Source organism: Lindgomyces ingoldianus (genome assembly GCF_010093535.1).
Source record: "Lindgomyces ingoldianus strain ATCC 200398 unplaced genomic scaffold BDR25scaffold_2, whole genome shotgun sequence".
Taxonomy (NCBI): domain Eukaryota; kingdom Fungi; phylum Ascomycota; class Dothideomycetes; order Pleosporales; family Lindgomycetaceae; genus Lindgomyces; species Lindgomyces ingoldianus.
This window is the reverse complement of record NW_022985163.1, coordinates 1810302-1825325: the sequence shown is the minus strand read 5'-3', so window position 1 is coordinate 1825325 and position 15024 is coordinate 1810302. Positions and strand designations below refer to the sequence as shown.

General features: G+C 36.9%; 4 protein-coding genes across 4 annotated transcripts; 2 read left to right on the top strand and 2 right to left on the bottom strand.

Annotated features, from left to right (window-relative positions):
* The first annotated feature begins 3355 nt into the window (after positions 1–3355).
* On the top strand, positions 3356–5299 carry BDR25DRAFT_276918 (uncharacterized protein). Its single transcript, XM_033687579.1, has 3 exons — positions 3356–3882; positions 3936–4159; positions 4221–5299. The coding sequence occupies exons 1-3, from the start codon at positions 3478–3480 to the stop codon at positions 5128–5130; spliced, it is 1539 nt and encodes a 512-aa protein (XP_033554024.1). The 5' UTR covers positions 3356–3477; the 3' UTR covers positions 5131–5299.
* Positions 5300–8899: 3600 nt separating this feature from the next.
* On the bottom strand, positions 8900–10080 carry BDR25DRAFT_331020 (uncharacterized protein; the record flags this gene model as incomplete). Its single annotated transcript, XM_033692587.1, has 3 exons — positions 9542–10080; positions 9060–9456; positions 8900–8945 (listed from the first exon to the last, which is right to left on the bottom strand). Exons 1-3 carry the CDS (start codon positions 9849–9851, stop codon positions 8900–8902), a joined length of 753 nt encoding a protein of 250 aa, XP_033554023.1. The 5' UTR covers positions 9852–10080.
* Positions 10081–10201: 121 nt separating this feature from the next.
* On the top strand, positions 10202–11202 carry BDR25DRAFT_300199 (alpha/beta-hydrolase; the record flags this gene model as incomplete). The annotated part of the gene is made up of 1 exon (XM_033689320.1): positions 10202–11202. A coding segment is annotated over exon 1 (844 nt), but the record flags the coding sequence as incomplete, so codon positions are not given.
* A 2821-nt stretch (positions 11203–14023) lies between these two features.
* BDR25DRAFT_390762 (uncharacterized protein) lies at positions 14024–14773 on the bottom strand (the record flags this gene model as incomplete). Its single annotated transcript, XM_033698114.1, has 5 exons — positions 14535–14773; positions 14440–14490; positions 14316–14388; positions 14092–14173; positions 14024–14042 (listed from the first exon to the last, which is right to left on the bottom strand). The coding sequence occupies exons 1-5, from the start codon at positions 14565–14567 to the stop codon at positions 14024–14026; spliced, it is 258 nt and encodes an 85-aa protein (XP_033554021.1). The 5' UTR covers positions 14568–14773.
* Positions 14774–15024: the final 251 nt, after the last annotated feature.

The window sequence follows — 15024 nt, the reverse complement described above, 5'->3', positions numbered from 1 at the left end:
AGTAAGTAACTTAGGTGTATAAGCAACTCGCCTATAGTGTATGTTACATAAAATATTTCTAATTACTTTTATAATTAAGTCTTCTTGTAGCCTTACACGTAGTACTTTACATAGGTTAGTAGTGCTTGCTAATAGACTTGTAATACCTAATCTTATATATCTACTTTAGCTAGCTTATTAGCCTTTATAGCTAGCTACTAAATTTTCTAGCTTATAAAGGTTTTTTTATTATAATATACTACTACCTTTATTATAGAATAGAGCTAATTAAGCTAGATTGTGCTGTAATAGAAAGACTTACGCCTAAAGAAACTAAATAATAGTGTTTACCTACAACATAACTATTACGTTAGCCTACACTAACTAAGTAGAATTAAGTAGATTAATAGGAGACAAAACATTAAAGACAGTGTCTTTAAAAGCCTATTATTTAGGTTTAAAGAAGACAGGGAGCTATCTAGGGTTAGCATAGACAGACTGCGCGTAAACACACTAGAAAGAGCTAGAATACACACTTTAAAGAACTTTTTACTAAATTTAAAGTAATAAGTCTACTTTATGTACTTAATTTTTTTTTCTTTTATACTATAATGTAACTTGTTGTTTATAAGTATATAATAGCTACTACTTTTATCTATAATGCTTTTATAAAACATTTTATTAATGCATTAAATATAAAAGTTATTAGAATATAAGCTTATATTAGCTATAGCTAATTAATTTTTTTTAAAGAAAACTATAGCTAAATTATAATAAAGTAGGCTATAAAAGTCTATTTTTAAGTTATTAAGTAAAGTTAAGTATAAAAAAAAAGCTAAAAGTAGATTAAGTAATAGGCAGGTGTAAGTAAAGTAAAATAAGACTATTAAAGCTTCTTAGCTCCCCTTTACACTAGATTACACTAGAGTAGCTTAGAATATACTTACTTTAAAAAGTTTAAAATCTTTTAAATTCTAACTTATAAAGAGAGTAAAAGTATAAAAAAGATAGACTTTTAGAATAGTTAGACTCTATATATACTATCCTAACTGCAACTTTATCTATATAAGATATACTACTATTTTACCTTTACTTTTACTTTATACTTTTACTTTACTTTTACTTAATAACTTTAAGCTGTTTTTAAATAAACTTATATTAAATTAACTAAAATAAGTAAAAGTAAGCTTTTAAGGTATTATATAATACTTTATTATGCTACTTAGGCCTATTATTATCTATTCTATCCTCTAAGTTGTAGGACTACTATAAGAGGGGATAATGTAAGGCTAGATGTCCTAGAACAGGCTAGTATAGCCTCCTCTAACCTGTTTAGAGGTTATATGACCTGTGCTTTGTATATAAGCATAAATCTTAATAAGCAAGGCTTAGCAGCGATATATCTCTCTTACAATACACTCCTATCTTTCTCTAAAAGCTTGCTCTTAGTGCTATCTGTGCTACCTACTAGTTATTCTATCTTTACAACTATCTTAATTACTTTTTTTACTTTTTATAATAGTTTATTTAATAAAGCTTAGTGTTTTTCTTTATAAGAATAACTATAAAATGCATTACTATTTAACACTTTATAATAAGCTAAGTAAGAGTCTAGCTTATAAAGCTTTATAATTAATAACTAGAGTAGTTATAAATTAGTTAAGCCTACTGCTAAAGCTAAGTAACTATATAAAAGGTTGTGATAGTCTAGCGCCTTTTACTATTAGCTTCGTACACTAGTAAAAGCAGTGTTTAAACTTTAAAAAGTAATAATAAAATATAATTTAAATAGTATAAAACTAAACTTATTACTTAAGACTACTTTTAGTACTTTACTTTATAAATAAAATAAGTTTAATACACTTATAAGTGCTAAAAAGGTTCTACTTATTAATATAAAAAATATAATTATATATAAGCTTTAACACTTTATGTTTATACACTTACTTAAGTTGTGTAAAGTAGCTAATATTTAAAAGATATAGTAAGTAAAAGCTATAACATAGTATATAAAAATAAATAATTTTATTTTCTATATAGTATTAATTAAACTTTAGTGTTATATAGCTACTATAGCTGTCTAACATAAGCTAGTAATAGGCTTTAGTTATATGTAGCATAGTTTAATTATTAAAGTGCTTAAGCTAAAATAGACTAAGCTACTTAGTTAATTAGTTGTTATTATTTATTATAAGTATTTAGTTGCTATAGATATTGCAATCCTAGCCTAATTTAGCTTGCCTAGTAGAATAATAGATAGTAGAAGCGCTTAGCTAGACATGTTAATATACTTAATTCTTATAACTTAGTTATAACTGCTAGACTATATAGTAACTACATAGCTAATAGTGTTAGAGCTAGTTATAACCTTAGATATACTAGCAACTTTTATTATAAGTTTTATTTTATTAAAATTATAAGTATATTAAACTAGTATTTTATACATGTAGTGTGTGTTATTTTTAAGATTAAACTAAGCGTTAACTTAACTAAATTCTAATAAAAAAGTGTGCTAATAGTGTAGCTTTTTATTCTACTTTCTATAAAGCTTTACCTAATTATTAATAAAGCATAACACCTAGTTCTTACTTATAGGTTTAGAGGGGGGAATCTTAGTTATAAGCTTGTAGTAGAACGTCTGCTATTTAATATATATTAATAGTATAGAGTAGAAAACTTTATTAATTAAAGTTTAAGATTTAGTAAATAAAGAACTACTTTTTAATAAATAATAGCTTTTATTTCTTTATGTTAGTAGTAGCTTATAGAAGAGCACCTATAAAGCAATTACAAAGCGTTAATTAAAACGTGTTGTATAAGGTTAAGATGTAATAAATAGGTGGATTTTTGTAATTTTAATATAAATTGTACTTTTTGTTCTGCAACAAAGTTAATTTTTGTGGTAGAGAAGTGCTATCGTTTTCCACTAGATGACCGCTTCCTAGGTTGCATTTTCGTCCTGTGCACGACGTTTGGTGTTGGTTCAACAAGGCTGTCCCAGAGCCCGAATACGCTTGCAACCATTCAAGAAGTGACGATTCTCTCCGCACAAGGTAATAAATTATAGCCTGCCTGTCTACTATAAGTCTTATTACGTAGATTTAAATTTCTGCGGAAATAAAGAAAGAGTGATGAGATCTTTGAAGAGACATTGCTACTTCTCGGTTGTGACTAACAGCTGACTAAAGTACGCAGAGCAGGATCTTGTGCACAGAGCACTTTTTGGTAGCTGCTGCGTGGCTGAGTCAAAGTCAAGCCCACTTATTGGAACGTCAGGAGAAAAGCTTGCATGCATGCCGCCCATTTGGGAAAGAGTGGGACAAAAGAACGCATTGATCCCCACATCCCAAACCCTCCGTATAGAACCACGAGCTAGCCGGGCTCGCGGTTTCCTCCGAAACTCGACGAGTTTCGCACATTCAACACCTTTGCTAACCACATTATTAGCCTCAATCATTCGCGTCTTGAACTTCAGCACTGATTCAACAGCCCGTTTCAATGGATGAAAAGGTTGTGCGGGTAAACGACCCGAACCACGAAGAGGGTGTCGATCTCTCAAATCTCCAATCAAGCTCCTCCCCAAAATCAACTGGCCTAGGTTCGCGATTTCAAAGATGGAACGCCCGAATCGAATCGCTCTCCAGTTTCGAGGCGCGCGGTATTGCTAGGGTTCCATCGGACAAACGGGAAGCCACATCTCACGTGGCCCTTGTTCAGATGGTGTTGCTTTGGTTTAGTGCAAACATTACGATCAATAATCTCGCTGTCGGTCTTCTTGGTCCCCTTCTCTTTAAACTTGGTTTTCTAGATTCGAGCCTGTGCGCGGTCTTTGGCGCAGCTTTGGGAGGGGTTAGTACTGCATATATGGCCACTTGGGGTGCGGCAAGCGGGTGTCGGACGATGGTAAGTCTTGTTCGACGACGCATTCATGGATACTGTAGCTGAGATTGCTCTAGGTGGTTGGTCGATATTTCATGGGCTACTATCCTTCTAAAATTTGTGCTTTGCTCAACATCATCCTGATGGTGGGATATTGCACGATAGATTGCATCATTGGCGGTCAAGTGCTCTCTGCTGTAAGTGGTGGAACCATGTCCATTGCAGTAGGCATTGTAGTTGTCGCAATCGTGGTGCTTGTCATTGCTGTGATTGGCTTGAAGATCTTCCACGTCTATGAACGGTATGTATGCACTTGGCCTTGACTAATCTTCTGCAGCTGCATGCTCACTACTATTGTGCAGATACGCTTGGCTTCCGCAGCTTCTCGTACTGTTCATACTCATCGGCTCCGCGGGTCCATACTTCTCAACGTCCCTCACATCGGTCGGCAGCCCACGGCAGATCGCCGCAAATCGTCTTTCATTCTTCTCGCTTTGCTTCTACGTCCCAAACTCTTGGGCAGCAGCCGCTTCGGACTTTTACGTATACTATCCCGAAAGGACTTCGAAATGGCGAACATTTGTGTTCACCTACACCGGCCTGACTCTTTCCTTCAGCCTGGTCAACATGCTCGGTGTCGGCCTCGCCTCAGGTGTAGCCACGCATTCAGCTTGGGCAGATGCATACGCGACTTCATCAGGTGCTCTGATCACAGCTGGCTATGCACCTCTTGGTAGCTTTGGCAAGTTTTGTGCCGTTATCGTAGCTCTTGGTGTAATCGCGAACAGCGTTCCCGGCACTTACTCAGCGGCGCTAGGATGCCAGATGATGGGTCGCTACGGAAAGGTCATACCCCGCTGGATATGGGCGATCGTCCTCGTTCTCATACAGCTCGTCTGCGCTCTCGTTGGGCGGAATCAACTCTTCATTATCTTCCAGAACTTTCTCGCGCTTATGGGATACTGGCTCATGATCATGGTGTGCATCGTCGCCGAAGAGCATGTTCTTTTCAGATGGCGTCGGGGTATTGGATTCGACTGGACTGCTTGGGAAGATAGGACGAGGCTTCCTATTGGTATTGCAGCACTTTCCAGTTTCTTACTTGGCTGGATGGGTGCGGTACTAGGAATGTATCAGGTCTGGTATGTGGGTCCTATTGCGATATTGGCGGGCGATACGGGAGCGGATGTCGGGATGTGGGTAGGTTGCGGGTTTGCGCTGATAACGTTTCCGCCAATAAGGTCGTGGGAGCTGAAGGTCGTGGGAAGATGATGAGAAGCATAGTGAGTGCAATGATCATCAGAGCCCTAGCCAGAGCTAAGTCATCATTGACTAAGCTTGATCAAACTAGTTAACATGTTCAACCACTCAGTAGGTCACATCTGTCAGTGGGCCACCCCGAAAACTACTAAAAATGAGAGAAATTGTACCTTAATATCTCAACAACGCCTTAATAATAAGTTCTAGAATCTTAAATGTAGCTTTACAGACTTATTTTAAGACACTAGTTTAACTAAGTTACTGTTCTTTAGCGTGTAATGTGTAGCCTTGCGTATTGTATTATTTTAGCAATCTGCCCTTTTAATTTTTAAAGCTCTAGAGACTTATATAAATAATAAACTAACGTACTTCACAGGCAAGTTGCTTACACACCTAAGTTGCTTACTTTTACTAAGACCCTACTAAACTACTCTTTCTACACTAATGCATTCCCTATAACACTACTTAGACGCGCTAAAAAAAATGTTAGATACAGCTTACACTCTAAGCTTTTAAATAAGACATAAAACTTTTAAAGAAACATGCTACAGCTATATGTAAGGTCTTATAAAAGATAATAAATAACTATAGCACTAGATAACCTTTACAAGCTAATTCTACAGCTAAATTATAAAGGCTAGGTAATAAAAAAAAGCAAGTAATTATTAAGACTATACTTAAGCTATATGCGCAAGGAATTTCCTCTTAAATAGCATTTATAGCTAATATAGCTCATTCTTTGTGCGCTAAGCATAATCTAGGCTATGTTTACATAAACTAGCCTAGTATGTTTATAAAGTGTTATTTAAAGCTTAAAGTAATATTTAAGTATAAGTATAACTATAAAAAAGCTTTTTATAAAAGTTCTAGAGTAATTTAGAGCAGGTTTAGCCTTATAAAGAATATTAAAGCTAAGTATAGCATCTAGAATAATAACATGTATAACTTTAGTAAAATAAAGTTTATAATTAGCTAAATATCTCTTAACTATACTTATGCTTAAAACTTTACTTTAAGCTTTAAATAACACTTTATAAACATACTAGGCTAGTTTATGTAAATATAGCCTAGATTATACTTAGCACACAAAGAATTAGCTATATTAGCTATAAATGCTAACGTACTTCATAGGCAAGTTGCTTACACACCTAAGTTGCTTACTTTTGCTAAGACCCCACCACACTACTTTTCCTACACTAATGTATTCCTAACAACACTACTTAAACATGTTAAAGAAACATTAAATGTAGCTTACACTTTAGGCTTTTAAATAAAATGCAACACTTTCTAACTAACACGCTGCAGCTATCTATAGGGTCTTTTAAAAGATAATAAGTAACTAACGCGCTAGACAACCTTTTTAAGCTAATTATATAGCTAACTTATAAAAGCTAGATAATAATAAGAAGCAGGTAATTGTTTAGCACATACTTAAGCTAGATGCGCAAGGATTTCCCCCCTAGCTAGTAGCTGTAGCTAATATAGCTAATTCTTTACACGCTAAGCGTAATATAGGCTATATTAGCATAAACTAGCCTAATACATTTGTTAAGTGTTACTTAGAGCTTAAAGTAAAGTTTAAGCGCAAGTATAACTATAAGAGAGCCTTTTATAAAGATTCTGCAGTAATTTAAGGCTAGTTTAACCTTATAAAGAATATTAAAGCTAAGTATAGCATCTAGGATAATAACATGTACAACTTTAATAAGACAGAGTTTATAATAGGCTAGATATCTACTAGAGTAGTTGTTACAGGTTTAAAGAGACAAGGACAGCTAAAAGCAGTCTAGCTAGGCAACTAGAAGTGGACAACAGCTATCTAGGGTATTAATGCTAAAGGGTAGGCTATTCTGCTCTTTATTATTTTTTAAGGTAGTAACTACCTTTTAAACTAGTACAAAGAGGAAAATCTACTCTAGGATTAGGTTATTGTAATCTCTAAGCGCAGCTAGACTACTAATTAGCTTAGTTTAGACTAGTTAAAGCACTTTAACGCGCATATAAAGAAGTGTACTGTTAGCAGCTACTGTCTGCTAGTTATTAACAGCTATAAAAGCTATAACTTACTTTATTTCTAGTAATACTATAAAAATAATAAGATTATTACTATCTATATGCCTTTTTACTTATTACACCTTCTATAGCTACTTAATGTAGGTTGTTTTGCTCCTTTAAAAAAGGCGTATAAGCGCTAAGCTAAAAACCTTATACGCAACTAGATTACTTATATTATAAAAATAAAATTTCTGCTATGCTTTAAAGTAGCCTATAATGCTATAATTACTTTTAGTAATATCTAAGAAGAGTTTTAAGGTGCTAGATTAGTTCTTTTTAACCTATAATAAGTTATAATAGGCCTTAATGTAAAGTTGCGCACTTTATTACTACTACTACTTATATACAACAAGCCTTAGCAGTTATAAACCCTAAGCAATACTCTAGAACTTAGGTTATAATTAATGCTTATAAAAATAAAAATTTAGAAGTATATAAATAGTTTACTAACTTCTATAGTTAAGGTGTTTAAGAAAGTTTTAAAGAGAGTAGTAATAATTACGTATAAGCTAGTGTTAGTGTAATAAGAAATTACTAAGCTTTAAGCAGCTAATAAAGCTGCTACACAACATAAATTGCATAAAAGAAAGTAAATTAAGGCAGAAAAAACCTTAATAATTTAGGAAGGCCTACGCTTAATAGCTCTAAAGGAGTTTAAAGCGCGCAGTAATAGAAAGAAGGCAAAGAAGCAGGTGCAAGCTAAAGTAGGTAAGCTATCCTAAAGGCGCTGCAGATAGTGTAATTAGACTAGGCATAACGCACAAACATGTAAGCAAGAAGCAGAAGTAGTATCTAAATAATATTCTAGGCTGTACTGTACTATATAGTGCTAGAGCAGGTTGTTATAGGCTATAATAGAGTTTGTTAGGGTGGGGTCTTGGCAAAAGTGAGCGACTCGGGTGTGTGAGCGACTCGCCTATGAAGTACGTTATAGAGTTTATCTCTAGTAATAATCTATATATAATACTTTTTAGAAAGATTAATTTAGCTACTATATTAAGTTTTTCTTAATTCTACTTCTTTTTATTTCATGCTAAATTATTAACATCTTTTTATATACTAGTAACTAATAAGTTTAAAAAATTTCTTTTTACTTTATTTTAGTTACTAAATGCTGTTTTTAAGCTATTAATTAACTTACTAAATAAGCTTTACTTTTTTTTATTAAGCTGCTTTTATTTTAAGCTTTTATAAGTAAATTTTTATTACTATTACTACTATATACTTTTATTTTAACTATACACGCTTTTTTAGCTATTTTTACTTTATTTTTGTAAGAGGTATTAAGTAGGAAACACAGGTCACAGAGAGGGAATACAGGATAGGAGGGTAACGAGAGTAAACCTTAGGGTCAGAGGCAGAGGTACGGAGGCCGAGGAGCCTATATACCTCGTGCCAAGCCCTTAGGGTACTCAGGGGTTGGATAGCAGTAACATAACCGTGACAATTTTTATTTTAAAGCTAACATACTTCATAGGCAAGTTGCTTACACACCTAAGTTGCTTACTTTTACTAAGACCCTACTAAACTACTCTTTCTATACTAATGCATTCCCTATAACACTACTTAAATATGCTAAAAGAATGTTAGATATAGCTTACACTTTAGGCATATAACATTCTGTTATTTTTCTTAGTATATTTATATTCTTTTTAAAACTTTGCAGTCTTCTTAAGAATTTATCTATTCATACTATTCTATATTAACAAGTCGTGTCTATTACCTGCTACCAGGCATAAGAATCGACTGTTAGTGAGGTAAGGGCTCGCTCACTCCCCATTTCGTCTGTATATTCTAATGCTCTAAGCTATGAGATGAATTTATACCACTAAAAGTCCTTTCGATAGAATATTAGAGCAGTTGTAAACTCCTAGTAATCCGGATACCAGCCTGCAGACTCCCAATTAATAGATCCTGATGCATGGCCATTATGAACCATACTATTGTGGTGCTTCAGGTCACCATGCGTAAAAACAATAGGATGGTGTACAGAGTGTAGCTTCCTTACACAGGCAAGCCTCTGCTCAAATACATCTCGAGATGGAGAATGATATTCAGAAGCAACGCTGGGTAGATAGTCATTGAACTTAGATTCTGACTCGCATGGCCCAATCGAATGGTTTGGAACAGGCGCGCTTCTGATAGACGTCCCCATGACTGAACAGATACGCTCCCCTCCCCAAGGGTGAGGCCAACTCTGCATGGCGATTTGCATAGCGTGCATCTCATTGGATATGGTTTGCAGCTCTTTTTCGTTCAGGTGTTTGTGCGCTAGTCCCAAGTCTTTTCCGAGGAACCGTGTCATAAGAATTGATAAAGGCGCATGAGAAGTGTTAGGATGGTCACCATATGAAATGGCCAACGGCACCGGGGACACCAGCAGAACGCGCAATCATCATAGCCGAGACTTCCTCAAGCCGTGTACCATCTGACCATTTCAACACTATCCCGAACGGAAGCTGCACAATTTGATTTTTGAATTCAATGCCCACCCAAGTACAGTAGCGACGAGAGAGGCGAGGTAGATATGAAGGGAGAAAGCCAACGAGTCGGCGGATGGTTTGATGGGCGCGCTGTGGAGCGGGCGGAATCGATGAGGCTAGCGCGACTGACCCCAGAACACGATGAGGCCAGGTGAAGGTCGGCAAGAGTATGTTAGAAACCAAGGTCCAAGTCATCCGGATACCCTCCAAGGTAGCTCTGGTAGTGAGTGAATTGTTAGAGTTGGGTGTTTAATGAGTGGGTCGGGGGAAATGGGTTGCGGGAAGTGAAAAAACTGAAAGCGAGCCAGCGCAACAAGGAACGATCGAAACAATTATGCTAGCAAACTTAGGCTGCGTGAAACAGAAAGGGAAACTTGGTTGGCTTTGAGAAAGACGCCCAGGGAGGCTTGGGCTGTGAATCAACCTTTGTGGAATTCTCTGTCAAGCACTCTAGCTAGTCAATTTAGGTTTATCCGCTATTGCGTCATAGTGTCCTTTGAAAATACGAATTCCAATCAGGTGGTTCATCGCACTACCATGCATGGCTTCCTCCCAAGCCCAGACTTGATTATACTCCGTTCACCAACTCTTCCTAGGAACAACACAATGTCCTCCCAAGAATGCAGCCCCAAAGGGGCAAACCTAGAAATCTCTTACACCCGTCTATCCCCCTCGATAGAGCCTAATGGCAAGGATCCATCCCATGCCCCCATTGTCTTCCTCCATGGCCTTTCAACCTGCCACATGGAATTCTCCCACACCACCCCTTTCCTCTCCAAGGACTACGAACTCATCCTCGTCGACCAGCCAGGGCACTCGGGGTCGAGGGACATCCTTCCCTTCACCCTTGACAACGCGATTAACGCGCTCTCCCATCTCGTCTCGACGAAAGTCGCAAGCGGCAGGGCGCACATCGTCGGCCTGTCGCTCGGCGGTTTCGTAGCGCTGGAGTTTGCGCGGCGGTGTCCGGAGTTGGTGCTCAGCCTGTTCTGCACCGGGTGCGCGCCCTTGAGTGGGTACAGGAAATGGTTCATCTCGCGCCCGCGCCTGATGGGAGGGATAGAGATCCTATCGGGCAAGCTCACTCCTGAGTGGATGTTCTGGTCTTATATCGGCGTGCAACCGTTTCCGAGGCTCAGGGAGGAGATGCGAAGGAACCATTCCATAGAGCTGCTGAGGGCGGGCTACGGCGCGTGTACTGAGGTGACCATAGGGAAGGTTGCTGAGATCCGGGGCGTGAGGATCGCTATCGTGGCGGGTGGGAAGAAGGATAGTGTTGAACGGACGAGGGAAGCAGGGAAGGTGCTCGCGAACACGAATCCAGAGTGCAAGGCATTCGTGGTGAGGGACGCGGTTCACTTGTGGGACTTGCAACTCCCAGAACTGTTCGCCCAAGGTGTAAGGGCCTGGGTCGAGGGAAGTGAAATGCCAAAGGAATTCGAACTGCTAAAATGACAGGTGAGAATCTATAAATGGAAAAGGAAAGGAAGAGGGAATGGGAGCGTTGTGACGACTGTGTCGACTTTCCTTACCACTTAAGTATTATGTTCACACAACCAGCTCGTTGTACAAACTCCCCACAACCATTTGCCACTCAAAGGTGGACCAAAACTCGCATCCAGGACAAGCTAACGCCACCCTTCTGTGCTCTAAGCTAACCCTAAGTGCAAAAAAAGAACGCCGACTAATGCCTTGCGCACCAAGATAGTCCATCGCTGGCTGATCTACGCTGTGAAAGAAGAGTCACCCGAAACCTGCTGGTGCCATTTCGGCACGGCATCAGGAAGTGTGTATATATATAGGAGCGAACAACCTTCATCGTACATATTCTCAGCCCATGCCCCACCTACCTTTCAGTCCTTCCGACCACCTACTGTACAGCGACCCGCCATACCACCTTGCTGCTCCATCCCGGGCAGCACGTGGCCCAGGAGCCTCTTCTCATCCACTATTTGCTTTTCTTGCACCTTCACCAGATCTGTCTTGACCATCGTGCTTTGTCCGTGAAGGTGGCTCTTTGGGTGCGGATTGTTCTGCTTAAGAACAAGCTGCTGCTTAGATGGGCTGTTTGGGGTTATCCCTCAAGCCATGCCCTCCAGAGGATCTGGCATTGGGAATAGGTAGTACTAATTGTCAAAGAGTCTTTGCGCTACTACGCCATGCTTAAAAAATCACTCTAGGGGGTCTAAGAGAAAATAGTACAAGCGTTAGTGTATCTTAGCTGCTATTGCTAGGCAAAATTTTCTTACTTTGCTAACAGACCCTACAAGCGAGTTGCTTACACATCTAAGCCGCTTACTTTTGCTAGGCCTACTACAACGCACTCTATTATAGCCTATAACAACCTGCTCTAGCACTATATAGTACAGTATAGCCTAGAATATTATTTAAAAACTACTTCTACTTTTTACTTACACATTTATATGTTATGCTTACTCTAATTACTCTATTTACAGCGCCTTTAGAATAGCTTACTTGCTTTAGCTTATACTTACCTTTTTGCTTTTTTTTATTTCTTCACGCTTTAAACTTTTTTAAAGTTATTAAGTATAAGTTTTTTTAAACTATTAAAGCTTTTTTTACTTTAATTTACTTTTTTTATACAGTTTACATTATATAGTAGCTTTATTAGCTACTTAAAGCTTAGTAATTTTTTATTACACTAACACTAGCTTATTATCGCAACTATTAATTAGAGAGTAATAAGAAGCAAGTCTATTAACTATAAGAGGCTTTTAGAGAGCCTGCCTACGCAGTAGAAGCTTAAGCGCTAAGTGTCTCAGGCTGCACGTTCTAAACACAGGCGCGACACTAGGTCCCTGTGCTCTTCTTACGCGACACACCCTCTAGCTTGTTAAGAGTAACAAAAGAAGCTAAAAGAGCAGAGAGAGAGTAAAATGCGTAGACAGAGCAGCTAGAAGAGCTTAGATAGAGCTTTTAGAGAAGCTTAGACAGAACTACTAAAAAAGCAAGAACAGTAATAAAAAATAGTAAAAGAATAAAAGAAAGTAGAGTAACTATTATAAAACACTTAGATTGTAGAAAACGGCAAGCTCTTTGCATACGCAGTTAGTATATAGGAAAAAATAAGTAACGCCTTATTTAGTATACTGCTAGTCTAGCTAGACCTAAAACAAGATAGGCTTTATAATAAACTAGATATCTACTTACTATACTTACACTTACAACTTTACTTTAAGCTTTAGATAACACTTTTTAAACACACTAGACTAGTTTATGCTAACATAGCCTAGAATATGCTTAGCGTGTAAAGAATTAGCTATATTAGCTATAGTTGCTAGCTAAAAGAAAAATCCTTACACATATAGCCTAAGTATATGCTTAATAATTATGCACTTTTTATTATTATCTAGTCTTTATAAGTTAGCTATAGAATTAGCTTATAAAAGTTGTCTAGTGTATTAGTTATTTATTATCTTTTAAAAGACCTTATATATAGCTATAGCATGTTACTTTAAAAGTGTTATGTCTTATTTAAAAGCCTAGAGTGTAAGCTGTATCTAATGTTCTTTTAGCGCGTCTAAGTAGTGTTGTTAAGAATGCATTAGTATAGAAAAAGTAGTTTAGTAGAGTCTTAGCAAAAGTAAGCAACTTAGGTGTGTAAGCAACTTGTCTATAGTGTACGTTAATTTTCCTTTAAATACTATATATACTTTTAAGCTATTTTTTATTTTATATAAGCTAGAAGAACTAAGCAGTGTACTGCTTAAGCATAAAAGTATTAGTAGTTACACTTTAGTAAGCTAGAGAGTCTAGCTTATATTAAGCCTACTTATACTTATATTTAGTAGCTAAGTAGAGAAAGTTTTTAATAAACAGTACAATTTTAACCTTTTTAAAATAAATAAGCTTTATATTAGCATAAGCTTATGTTTATTTAAGTAGCTAGTATGCTAGTAACTAATTCTTTTGTAATACTAAGTATAAAATAACTTTTTAATAAGTTATTTATACTTACTTTTTTTTAGTTATTATTACATAAGTAAAAGTCTCTTTTAAGCTTTTTAATAAGTAAATAAAGTAACTAATTACTTATAAAGTTACTAACTTAAGTAATTATAAGTTTACTATTGTATATACCTAGTTCTACAGCATCTAGAGCTTTACAAAAAGCTACGTGTATATTAATACCTTAATCTAATAGAGGCGTAGAGCTTCTAAGTTAGCTATATTAAGATTAGAGATTACAAGTGCTTTACTTATTAGATTAGGCTATAGTAGTGCGTCTAGATTAATTTAATCTTATATGCTTTAAGCTTATATAAGGTACTTAAGCTACGCATACTTGTTACAGTCCCTGAGTAGACTATAAGCGAGTGTCTAGCAGCTACTAGATTATACAACAACTAGTGGTAGAACTTCTTCCTAGCGGCGCAACAGGAAGAACACGTGACTAGCTAGAAGTCTTTAGGACGAGGATAACAGCTTAGAAATGGTGACTGCAATGGCTGCAACAACTGCAGTGACTGCAGCTTGTAGACCTGCAGACACAACAGCTACAACAGACGGAACAGACAAGATCTATGTATATAGTCTTAATCTTAACTATTACTTAAAAGATAATAATTAACATTTAGTCTTCTCTTTACATTAGACTAAGTAGTATAGTAGTTTTTAACAACACTATACTGTTGTAACGATCCTCATGAATCGTTCCATCTCGAGTCGCCCGGAACCTCCGGAAGGCCCTTGTATCGGCCCCGACCTCGACCTGGCCCCGACCCCTGCTGTTACCCCTATTCCCTCATGTATTTAGTCGCACCTCGCCCCCGTAGCTAGCTCGGTAGTTTTCTGATATCCTTTCGTACAAGGCCTATAGGTGTCAATGGCATTCCCAGGTTCAGAGTCCCCACGCACTCCCATATGCCTCTGAGTGGACTCCCACCGCATTCGGACCCATTGTCTTGCCTGCGCCGTTACAACTGTTATATATTATACACATATATACTCTCTTATTGTCTCCTCTTAAGATTGTTTCCGCTGCTCTCTATACTAGCAGAAGAGGTAAAACTACAACCAGCCTAACCTCTAATTTCTACATAACGTAACGCTACAGACTATACACCTGTGCTAGTGCCTTATTCTTCCTTTCTAACCACATTCACTCTCCTCTCTAGGCTCGCGTACTAAATAGTATAAGCTAAGCCTACAGTAGCATACCTAGTAAGTAGATATTGTAACATTAATCGCTATCCCTTCTATAAAGTATAAATCGTACAAACTCTCTTATTAATACTTTAATAGTAGAAGTTACACTATTAGAAAGTACTCTAGCACTAATAGCTAATAAGAACAAGCTAAAAAAGCAGATTAATAACATGTAATTAGAAATTACTAACCTTTGTAA